A 12,860-nucleotide genomic window follows, 5' to 3' on the forward strand; every position below is an offset into this window, starting at 1 on the left:
AGCCTGCTCCAGCACAGTCTTTCCACAGGGTCACAGCATTCTTTGGGCACATCCACCTGCTTCGGTGTGGGGTCCTCCCTGGGCTGCGGGTAGATATCTGCTCCACCGTGGACCTCCATGGGCTGCAGGGGGACAGCCTGCCTCACCATGGTCTTCTCCATGGGCTGCAGGGGAATCTCTGCTCCAGCGCTTGGAGCACCTCCTCTCCCTCCTTCTTCAATGACCTTGGTGTCTGCAGAGTTGTTTCCCTCTCTCCCATATTCTCACTCCTCTGTCCCACTGTAATTGTTTCCCCTTCTTCAATGTGTTATCCCAGAGGTGTTACCCCCATTGCTGACAGGCTTGGCCTTGGCCAGCAGCAGGTCCATCTTGGAGCCAGCTGTCATTGGCTCTGTCGGACATGGGGGAAGCTTCTGGCAGCTTCTCACAGAAGCCACCCGTGTAGCCTCCCCCCGCTACCAAAACCTTGTCACACAAGCCAAATACAACCAGCCATTCAGACTGCAGTTCAAGATGCCAGAAGTTCTTACGCGACAACTTCTGCCCCATTGGGCTCAATGACTAAAACATCAATGAACAAAAGACTTCACATAACAACTGCAGTATCTGTTATTTTGTGCCAGTAATGCTTTTTCTTTTTGTTTTTATTAAATAAACTACTGAAAAATCAACGTCATCCAAATATGTTGAAGAATTCAAGGCTCCATCAAACTTGGTCACCAGACTGGAAGAAATCCAGAGAGTACAAGCTGCAAAATGGAATAATTCTAGCCATACAGCATTTTCACCAGTCTAAGTTTTTGGTATTGTCAGCTTTTTTCTTTTTTAACAAGTTGTTGGATATACTGCATCCAGTTGCTACAAACTAGCACAGCAGAAAAAGCAATGTATGTCATACCAAGACTGTAGCTGCTAAGCATTACCAGGAATGGAAAATTTCAGATGTTCAGCTTATAAAAAGGTTGACTTGTGTCATCCAAATTTCTTTTTCATACACTAGCTGTGACCTTCAGTGGCTCAAGTGAATCCCACAGCTCTGCACCTTTGACAGCATGTTGGTGATTCAGTGCATTAACAGCTCTTTCTGTTGCTCTCTTCTTGTTCCGAACTTTCTGAGAAATGAGGATGTATGTGTTAGCATAGGAGATTATGCTCACCCCAGTGTAAAAGATCCACTGACTACTCTTTCATCTTAATAAGATCAATCATCTGCAATGAAAAAAGTATATTTGAAGAAAGAAAGAAATCTCTTATCTGTTCAGCTGTGTGGCAGCCTCACGTGATACCAGTAAGGTTGGAATAAGAATTTTTACTCCACTGCCAACATCAGTACTCTCCTGGAGCAAACAAGCACTAATCTTCTTCCACACCGGTTGTAACAGACACGATTTTAAAAGTATCATATAATAAAGAACATCATTTTAGTGTACAGCCTTTCCTTTAGTCCTTCTTTATGCATCAAATTGAAGAGACAACTCAAGTTCTCTGCTTTTCGTAGGCCACATTTAAAGCGAAAAGACAACTCACACTAGTCCAGTAAATCACCAGTGCTGAGATGATGGCAGTGAACCTCATTATACTCTTCAGCATTTCCCCCACACTTTGGGGAATAGGCAACGGAGCATTAGTGTTGCTGAATTAAAGGCATGAAACTACATGTAAACCCTAAGGGAGTCTTTTTCCTTTTTGAAATATACTCCATACAGCATGTGTTTGATGAATACTAATTAAGTATAGCAGATGCATTTAATTTGTAGTAATGAACTTCAAAGGCAAGATCCGACTCCCTAGTCTTCAATCAGAGCAGACTCTTGCTAAGGTCAAAAGAAACACTGCAGGAATCAGACTGAACTAATGAATTCCAGCATAATCAATATTGCCTTTCTGTGCACGTGTGTGTGCACACACGTATATACACAACATATGCTAATCACACACACACACATATATATACATATGAGAAATAAAGAGTGCATCCAAAACTTGCTGGTGTTACTAATGATGAAAGTACTGCTTACTGGCAAAAGTTCTACAAATGCAACAAACTGAACCATACATTTGGATGCGTAAAGGGAAACCAACACAATATGAAGCATCCGACCACCAGGGAATCCACCTTTCTCAGCAGCATGCTGTTCTGAAAGTCCATTAGCAGACAATTAGCAGATTTTCAGTAGGGCATTTTAAAACTAAGAGGTAATGCAGAGTCATTATAAACCTGAAGAGCTGGCACTGACCTGACTGCTCTAGACACGACAGACCCCACCTTCGCAACTGGGACAAAGCAACTAGATCTCTACTTGCAGAGATGTAATCAACACTGTAATTGAGGAAAAATACAGAGAGAGAGAGACAGAGACAGAGACTTGCTTTTCGTTTGGGCAATACGGAGTTTACCACACCTATTATGTATCAGTGACGCAGGTCTGCCGACTTCTTTTGATTTACCACTTTTCCATAGATAAGAACACTAAAAAATAATGATACAAAAGGTCAAGTAAACTATTAAATGTAAGGTAAGCCATTCGCACTGAAGTGGCACTGTTACAGCATACCAGCACTTGACAATCTCAAATGAAATGTGTCTTGGATTGGCCTCGTTAGATAAACGACCTTTCACCTCTATCTCACAAGAGTAACAGAAAATACTACTGATTAAACTAACTACATTATAATAGCCCTCCTGTTTCTGCCTGCCTTCAGGAGTTACACTCATAGTCACGCAGTAGCAGTTTTGTAATATAGAGGTGTGGATGGGAATGCTTGCTCACACCCTGTTGTTTAAATGACAGCCCAGTTCATACAGATCTACTCACAGTGCAGAACACCATCATATCCACATCCCACAGCTACCAGCAAAAACACTGCCTTCTACATGTCTCTTCAATAATTAAAATAGCAATGAAAACTGTATTGCAAATATGAAAGGTCTTAATACAAAAACTGGAGAAATGGCAAGAGGGTGAGTAGTAAAAAAATCCAGAATGATGCAGATACATCGTCCTTCCCAACTGACACATACAAGCAATAAATTGCTGCTCTAGGCAGTGAAGCACTGATCTTACCACTCCCGTCCATGTTTTTCAACCATGTAACATCCTGCAGCCAGCCTTCCTCTCCAATTCATTCTTTCGAAGCATTTTTCCCCTGTACTTCACGTTATTCCTATAACTGCCAGATGCACCTGTCCTTATTTGAACTGACTGCACATGCACATACCTAAAATCTGAAATAACTCATATTGGAAGCACTAATAAGAATGTTTTGGGGTAGTATCCATAAACATTGTCATCAGCGTAACACAGCAAATTTCTGTCCTCGTAAGACGACACTGAAATAGGGCAAAAAAGAAGCAGTAACTGTAGGCTTTACATACTGAGAAGAGAAACTGTATGCTGCCACACCAGACACTGCAGAGGTGGCAATCGAGCTGTGTTCAGAGTAGCGAGCTATATAGTAGTGGGTTTTCACAAAATAAAAAAAAAAAACCAAAAAAAACTAGGATTGTTATTCAGTTGTTCCGGGCAGACATCAACTGAGATTATAATAATTTTCTCATGTATGCCCAGTTATAACACCGTAGACACTTCTCCCTCCCAAAATTCTGTGCAAAGTTGTTGTTCGTATATTTTCACCTAGTCCAATAACAAATGCAACCATTCATAATAAGCACAGTCATTCGCTGCGTGGAAGGTGTAACGCTACGCAGGACGCATATTTGGATAGATTGTATTCTTTTACCTGAATTGAGAAGAATGAGTATATTTACCAAGTTCTTTGTAGTTAGTAGATGCGGGCACAATTGCAATTCTAAATGGCAGAAAGCAAGCAGTTCTCTCCTGTTAACTCTTGCCAAATGGTTTTATCTCAGTCTTTGGACCGAGGCTGTTCTGCCTCAGCCCACATACTTCAGGAATCACAAGTTATCTGGGGAGAGAGAAGAATGACAACTCTCTTGCCTTATTACAAAATGCAAGAAGTCATTTGTCTCCCACAAGAGGCCGTCAGCAGAAATGCTGCTGAAGAAGATGCAGAGGCCTTTATCCTTCACAACTGAGTGAACCGTACGGCTGTTTTTCTGCTCCAACTTTTCACCCACGGGCAGACCCCTTTTATGAAGATCCAATAGCCTTTTCCTTCTCAAGCAGGGGCAGTAATGCTTTGGGACCTCCTCTCTAGGTAACAACAGCAACTTCCCGGGGAAACGACTGCAGTCCCTTGCAGGACAGTGACAGTCTTTAGGGACAACACATGACAGTGGCACGGATCAGCCTCCAAAACACCAGCAGTTTCCTGGTGCTCCTCCAGAGCATTTTATGCACCGAGCAATTTTAATCACTAGGGGCACTAAGTTATCCCCTCACAAGCCTTTAGACGAGATTTTGATAAAAAAATTTCTTACTCAACAGACTTCCTCCGAAGGCATGAAGAAAAGCAATCACTAGAAATAGGTGGAAAACAGTGAAATGAAACATCACAGTCATTAGAAAAATCTGGTAGAAATACCATGATGATTCCTAACGAAAACCACTAATGGAAGATGGCTAGCGAATGTTATAAAGTGTATACATACAGTTTGGGCGCATCTTGCACGTTGGATATCAAGCTCTTGGTTCTCACATCTTACTTAAGTACAGTCTGATTAATATTTTACTGAAGATATACAGTACATTTCTGGCAGATGGTGACACTCTCAGTATTTGTGAAAATAAATAATTATAAATCAAATATAATAAAATATTGAAACTCCTCACGCTGAAATTTTCATTGTCATTTAGCCAACGTACAGTTTGTCCTGGAGCCGAAGAGTGAACCAGGATGCTTCCAACACAGCAGCAAATAAACCCAATCGCCTACTGCCACCAAATGGAACACAGCAGAATGACTCCAGATGGAAAGTAACTTTCATCACCGTTGGAACTAATACAGTAAATTAAACCTATGTAAGGAGGAGACAAATTCAGTATTTTAATCAGGATGAAGAAGTCTTTGAAAACCAAAAAATCTGGAGTGAGAATCTGTAAAAGGTGATCTCCCCCAGTTTCTCAACCTTATGGGATAGGAGGCTGGGAAGTATGAAGGCAGGGGGTAAGAAAATAATTCTATCCTTCCAAGATACTCCACATAAGAGAAGAAACGAGATTTTTTTTTTTAAAGCAAATTTAATAAGGTAACATGATTTCTCTAAAAAATAAATTTGGAATTTTAGAAAGAGGTCAGATGTCAGGCGCATTCAGCAGATTTATGGGCAGGAAAGGAAAGAGCTGTAATAAGTACGTCATAACAACATCTTTTATAAATACAAAACCAGGACTAAACTATACACAGACCAGGGAAAAAGAAACATTTAAATGCTTATTGCTGCGGTAAATATTATACCCTTTTGTGGCCCTTACTCATTTCCATACTTTTCACAGGCACTATGCTTTGCACAGATGGAAGGCAGGAGGATACCCAAAAGTCCTTCACCTTCTTCACACTCAGCTCCAATGCAAGCAAGTGGTTGACTTATGTTACACATCTATGCTTACTACTCAGAAGACATGAAGTACTACAGCAATTAAGTCACAAGGGCAATGAATCTCTCTGCTTCTAGCCATCAAGATGGGTGTCAGAGAAAAGAAATCCTCAAGAGACAGGAAGGAGGCATTATTCAACCCATCCAATTTAGGTGCTTACATTCCCTGTAAAGTCAACAGAAGACAGTATAAGACATTTAATCTTTTTCATATTGACCATACAAAGGACCTCCTGGGCTTCTAAATGAGGTACTTGAAAATAAACAGTATGGCCCCCACACGAAAGAAGGTATTTGGTGCGATTAGGTATTATCTTCAATGGAGACATAAAAGTTACCTGTCGTCTTCTGAATTTCAGATGCAGATTACCGCCACACCAAGGAACTGGCTGCATAAACAGGCACTCTGTCTTTCTGTTACTATTCTGCTGTTTGCTCCCCTTCCTCCACCACCCAGAGGAGGAAGGAAAAAATACAACCACAGAAATGAAACACCAGCATTGCTGTTAACATTTTACCCATGCAGATTTTTCGCAATGAATTAAATACCAAGATTGATATAAATTTGCTCAGAAGCTCATGTGACAATCAACAAGGAAGCGACAACTGAGATCTTCAAATGGAGCTTGCTCCTTCAGGTGCTGCGGAGACACCAGCATCCGAGACGCGTGTCCAAAGACTAAGATGTTACAAGCACAGAAGAACGCTTTTGAACTTTGCTGTTATCAGCAAACACAATACAACACCGGAAAACCCCACGTTTACATTCTCAGAGACACTAGATGTATTCCAGGCAACTCTCTGAAGTATGCACGTGTGTTTTGCAGTTCTGAAATGCTTAAAGATTCACTTAAGCAACTTGTAGGGCCAAGAACAGCTTTCCCTTCACCCTCCCCCTGGCACACCGTTCGCACAAAAGGAAACAGCTCACACCGTATCGCTGCGTGATGGCTTCAGAGGAGCCCGTTTATGCAAGAGGCAGAGACACGCAGGCTAGCTGTGAGAACTGAAAAGGAGCTATCACAAATAATAGCTAGGACAATGGATTTTTCCACTAGGTAGATGGAGGGAGAGGAAAGCAAGCTTAAGGCTCCCTACTTCCAAACCACAACTCTAACAACAACCTTCCACCCCATACTGGGAGGTGTGAAAGAGAGAGGGCCCTCAAAATGACCAGAAAGCCACAGGATTTTTTAAGATGCTCTAGCACAGAGATCCTGAAAGTATCCACAGGACTTAGGTGTTACATCCTTCAAGTCACCCACTAGAAACAAGCACCCCAAAATACATGCATACTTGACATGAAGTTGTGTCTGTAAAAAGCTCATTGTCCAGATGGAGATCGGTGACCTGGGTTTCTAAATGAGGTACTTGAAAATAAAGTATGGCCACCTCCTGAAAGAAGGTATTTGGTGCGATTAGGTATTATCTTCAACAGAGGCATAAAAGTTACCCATCTTCCTCTGAATTTCAGATGCAGATCACTGCCACACCAGGCAAATGGCTGCACAAACAGGTACTCTGTTTTTCTGTTGCTATTCTGCTGTTTGCTCCACTTCCTCCACCACCCAGAGGAGGAAGGAAAAAACAACCACAAAAAGGTAACACAAGCATTGCGTAGCGGGATCGAGTGCACCCCCAGAAAGCTGGCAGATGACACCAAGCTGAGTGGTGCAGTCGACACGCCTAGGGGAAGGGATGTCATCCAGAGCGACCCAGACAAGCTTGAGAATTGGGCACATGTGAACCTCATGAGGTTCAACAAGGCCAAGTGCAAAGTCCTGCACCTGGGTCAGGACAACCCCAGATATCAATACAGGCTGGGGGATGAAGGGATTCAGAGCAGCCCTGAGAAGAAGGACTTGCGTGTACCGGTGGATGAAAAACTGCACATGAGCTGGCAGTGTGCACTCGCAGCCCAGAAGGCCAACCGTATCCTGGGCTGCATCAAAGCAGCGTGGCCAGCAGGTTGAGGGAGAGGATACTGCCCCCCTGCTCCGCTCTGGTGAGACCCCACCTGGAGTCCTGCGTCCAGCTCTGGAGCCCTCAGCACAGGAAAGACACGGAGCTGTTGGAGCAGGTCCAGAGGAGGGCCACAAAAATGATCCGAGGGCTAGAGCACCTCTCCTGTGAGGACAGGCTGAGACAGTTGGGGCTGTTCAGTCTGATGAAGAAAAGGCTCCAGGGAGACCTTATTGCAGCCTTTCAGTATTTAACGGGGGCTTACAAGAAAGATGGGGACAAACTTTTTAGCAGGGCCTGCTGCAATAGAACAAGGGGTAACAGCTTTAAACTAAAAGAGTTGATTCAGACTGGATATAAGGAAGACAGTTTTTATGATGAGGGTGGTCAAACACTGGAACGGGTACCCCAGAGAGGTGGTAGATGCCACATCCCTGGAAACATTCAAGGTCAGGTTGGACGGGGCTCTGAGCAACCTGGTCTAGTAGAAGATGGCTCTTCTCATTGCAGAGGGGTCAGGCTGGATGACCTTTAAAGGTCCCTTCCAACCCAAACTGTTCTATGATTCTATGAAAGTAGTTTGTGTATTGCTTAGCTCAAAACTTCAAAGTGTGTTGAACTGCGTAAACTTTGGTAATTCCCCAGGAACTTCATCCATAAGGAGATGAAAAGAGGTGATTGAGGTGGATTGAGAACTGGCTGAATGGCAGAACTCAAGAGGGTTGTCATCAGCCTCGCTAAGTCTAGTTGGAGGCCGGTAACTAGTGGTGTCCCCCAGGGGTCAGTACTGGGCCCAGTCTTGTTTAACTTCTTCATCAACGACCTGGATGAAGAGTTAGAATGTACCCTCACCAAGTATGCTGATGACACCAAACTGGGAGGTGTGGTAGATACACCAGAAGGCTGTGCTGCCATTCAGCGTGACCTCGACAGGCTGGAAAGTTGGGCAGAGAGGAACCTGATGAGGTTCAACAAGGGCAAGTGCAGGGTCCTGCACCTGGGGAGGAACAACCCCATGCATCAGTACAGGCTTGGGGCGGACCTGCTGGAGAGCAGCTCTGTGGAGAGGGACCTGGGTATCCTAGTGGACGACAGGTTAACCATGAGCCAGCAGTGTGCCCTGGCTGCCAAGAAGGCCAATGGGATCCTGGGGTGCATTACGAAGAGTGTGGCCAGCAGGACGAGGGAGGTTCTCCTTCCCCTCTACACTGCCCTAGTGAGGCCTCATCTGGAGTACTCTGTCCAGTTCTGGGCTCCCCAGTTCAAGAAAGATGAAGAGCTACTGGAGAGAGTCCAGCAGAGGGCTACGAGGATGATGAGGGGACTGGAGCATCTCTCCTATGAGGAAAGGCTGAGGGAGCTGGGCTTGTTCAGCCTGAAGAAGAGAAGGCTGTGAGGGGACCTAATATATGCTTATAAATATCTGAAGGGTGGGTGTCAGGAGGATGGGGCCAAACTCTTTTCAGTGGTGCCCAGCGACAGGACAAGGGGCAATGGGCACAAACTGAAGCAGAGGAAGTTCCATCTGAACATGAGGAAGAACTTCTTCACTGTGAGGGTGACGGAGCCCTGGAACAGGCTACCCAGGGAGGTGGTGGAGTCTCCTTCTCTGGAGATATTCAAGATTCACCTGGACAAGATCCTGTGCAGCCTACTGTAGGTGACCCTGCTTCGGCAGGAGGGTTGGACTAGATGACCCACAGAGGTCCCTTCCAACCCCCTACCATTCTGTGATTCTGTGAAGAGTAGTGGCCAGGAAGACCATGAGACACACCTGATAACTGCAAGATGCTAATTTACATTGGAAGGCATGACTTTGAAGACCACAGTTGTTGCCAGTTTTGGTTCTTAAAGCAGCACACAGGGAATACGATATCCTCTGCCCAACGCACTGCCATCTTCCTAAGCTATATGCCTATGTTACGACAGGTAAATATCCAATAATCTTAATCATCTGTGTTTTCTGGGGCCTGAATTAACATTATGTCCAGTATATGACATCTCAACTTATTTGAGAGGGAAAGAAAAAAACCAACTCACAGACAAAACCAGAGAGTCTAAAGTCCTGAGAGAGTCAATCTTTATGATTCAGCTTTAATTCCAGGCTCTTCAGGGCACCATATGAATCTGACCATTTCTTTAATGGGCCCATCATAAAATCAGAAAATGATTGCTAGCTTCCCCATCAAATTCCAAATCTGTCAACTACATTCGCCTACCTAAGTTTCTCTAGCTATTTCCTCTGGATGTGGCACTGTCTTTTCTTCTGGCCCTAACCACATCATATTGGCTGAGCAGCTGCCACATTTCAGTGATGGCTAAAGGGCTACCCATTTCGACAAACAGAAAAACAAAGCCCATACAAAGTCTGGAGATTATTCATATGAAGTTATCATTTATCTAATGTTACCATACTGCAGTACTGCACTGAAATAACTAGAAATATACTGCTTGTGTTATCTGACACATCTTCTCTCAGAGGTAAGTCAAAATCACTTCAGAAAAAGGCACCAAGAAAAATAGCTGAGGAAAAAAACAAAAAAAATCAAACAAAGAAAAGGATATAACCATCAGGTCTGAAGAACTGTTACTAGAACAGGGGAGAATGGGTACAACCATGTAATTTGGCTCAGGCAGATTTCAAGAGGAAACTAATTTTAAAAACAAAACCAAAAAGCGAATCAAGAATTGAACAGGAATCTACAGCAAAGTGTTGAAATATCAGCCAGAATACATGGGGAGGGGGTAAGAACGTAGAGAGTATTCATTTATTTTTCTAAAAGGATATGATACAGTGGAAAGACATCTTTTTTCTTCAGTGATACTGTCAGATAGAACTCAAACCTTCCTGGCTTTTAGCCACGGATTCAGACACTGATCCTCACTGGGCTTTGGCTCCCAAGCTCTGGTAGTGCAGGCCACCATCACCTGATGAGACAGAGCAAAGAACAGGCAGTGTGCCCAATTCTGAGAAACTAGTTCACTGCGCAGTGTATCAAAAGCCATTCCTTTCAGTTTACTTCAATATGCCAGCAAAATAGCTTGCTACTGAAAAACAGACACATCTTGCTTCCCGCTCCCCTCCCCTCCTGGCTATGTAGTCCCAGCTGTCTCCTTTAATCTCCTCTGATGCTCGTCAGATCTGTGTCAGGAGACAATTCAAACTCAGGAACTTTGCAGTACTCCTCTTCTTCTCCCTCCCTGTGAGTTCTTCAATAACCTGGCAGAAAACTGTTAGCTCACAGAGCAGTCCAGAAAGCACTGTAGCTGTCAAAAGGCAAGAACAAGTGGCAGTGGATGGGGTGAAAGGGGCAACACCCCCCATTTTGGCAATAACGTACTTCCCACCTGACATACCGCACCTTATGGAACGCGCGGCAGGCCCGACTGCGCTGCCCACCCAGGCAGCCATCTTCAGGCACAAGTGACAAGAAACAAACACCAAACCGGCACGGTACGCTTCGCACGCGCCGTTCTGTTCCTGATCCAGAGAGGGAGGCTGCCGCCAGCAGCAGCGTGGGCACAGCGTAACCGTGAGCAACGAAGTGGCGTTCTCTGCTGAATCTGGTGGCACTGAACCCAGTGATTCGGTCACGTAAAGCTGCGGTTAACCATTCATCTGCTGCGCTAGCATGCGTGTTTGCACTAACACACCGACTCCTGATACAGAAGCAGGAATATACAAGGGAAAAAAAAAGACGTTTTACAGTACTTTTTCTTCTAAAAATCACATACATGCTTACTTTTGACCTTGTAACCAATAAGGGCACAGATAAAAGCAAGCAAAGCCAATTCCTCTTAAAACGTCTGACCTTTTTTTCATCATACTAACACAAGGTAATGGCAAGGATTCTTTAGAGCACAGTAATTTAAAAGACGTTTTGAACACCTTCAGCAATACGAACAGCAGGCAGTAAAAATGAGGTGCAGCGATGGGGAAAGCAGCAGGCAAACAAGCTGCAGCTCTACCTGCGTGTCAAACCAGGCGCTTTAGGCAAGGGAAGAAGACAACGTTAGAAGCTCGCTGCTAAGTGCGGGGGTCGGGGAAGGAGGAATCGTCCAGCCGAAACGACGCCGCTGCATTCAGTTAATTGTTTTCCTCACGTGAGGGTACCAAACGCCGCCGACCGAGCCCGCAAGCCCTGCCAGGCAGCCGCGGGTTTAACGCCCGGGCGGCAGCGCCCACCCCAGCGCTCCGCACCCGGGGGCTGCCCGCCCCGTCCGGCCGCCGCTCCACGCACCCCTCCCTGAGGGGGGGCAAAGCCCCCAGCTCCCCACCCGCCTGCCGAGCACAGGTCTGTTCGCCGCTGACCACGGCCCGCTTCGCACGGGAGGCCCCGCCGCGGAGGGGGACGCCGGACACCCGGAGGCAGCCGCCGGCCGGTACCTGGAGGAGGCCGCCCATCTTGGCGCGCAGGGCGCGGAACTCCTCCGGCGGCGCCTCGGGGTACAGCTGCCCGCGCAGCAGCTCGTCCGTGACGGCCGCGTTGCCGTAGTAGGCGGCCTGGGCGATGCCGCTGAGGAGCGCGCTCAGCGGCTTCGAGCCCTCGGGCAGCGGCGGCGGCTCCGGAACCGCCATGGTGGAAAGGGCGGAGCCGCTGCCGGCCCCGCCCCCGGGCCGGAGTACGGCGGCCGCGCGGGGACACGCCGCGCCGCCCACGCGTGCCCCGGGTTTTCTCACGGGGGGGGGGGAGATGGGTTGTGCTGTTCTCAAGCTAATTCACACCCTCTGGCACCCAACACGCAACGGGGAAGAGCAGCGACGGCACCACCCAGAGGGATTTTATTGAACACACATGTTCAGGCACGTACCACCGCGTAACTGCACATTTAACTCGTTATCGCCGCAGGTAACGAACGACACGCGCCAACGCGGAGCCTTCACTGACCAGGGTTCTGCCATTCCCTGACCATCTCATGCCACGTTCCAAATGTATCTGTGATTATGAAAGAGAAAAAAGAAGGGGCGGGGAGGGGAACCCAAACCCCCCAAAACCCCCCAACCAACCCCCACTCCCACCGATCAGAACCAAACAGGAGTGACCTGACCCGGTACCGTAAATTTCTGCTTTCTAAACTGTTTCTTCAAGAAAAACAGTACTCCGTTTTACTAAATAGTAATCTATTTAGGGAAACTTCCAGGGGTTTTGCCCTCCGTCCCTTCGCTGTAAGATGCGGAGCAGATCACAAAACACACAAGGCAGTTGAGAAAGAGGTACTAACAAAAATCAAGTGTTTTCTCTGTGCACCATTCTATACAATTTTAAATATAAAAAAAATATTAAAATGCTTTGTATATACAAGCCTATGCAGTCACAAAAGAGACTGTGCTCTCAAATGAGATGTCTACAGCAATTTTTCTTCTGCTAATAATACAGTG

General features: G+C 45.9%; 1 protein-coding gene across 2 annotated transcripts in view; it reads right to left on the reverse strand.

Annotated features, from left to right (window-relative positions):
- The window catches only part of COMMD1 (copper metabolism domain containing 1), an 89,389-nt gene extending 77,299 nt beyond the window's left edge, over window positions 1-12,090 (reverse strand). For both annotated transcript variants that reach the window (XM_075413364.1, XM_075413365.1), the window contains exon 1: window positions 11,868-12,090. In XM_075413364.1, the coding sequence (XP_075269479.1) occupies window positions 11,868-12,059 (192 nt within the window). In that variant the 5' untranslated portion in view covers window positions 12,060-12,090. The remainder of the gene's footprint in view (window positions 1-11,867) is intronic.
- Between the last annotated feature and the right edge of the window lie 770 nt (window positions 12,091-12,860).

Source organism: Opisthocomus hoazin, chromosome 2 (genome assembly GCF_030867145.1).
Source record: "Opisthocomus hoazin isolate bOpiHoa1 chromosome 2, bOpiHoa1.hap1, whole genome shotgun sequence".
NCBI lineage: Eukaryota > Metazoa > Chordata > Aves > Opisthocomiformes > Opisthocomidae > Opisthocomus > Opisthocomus hoazin.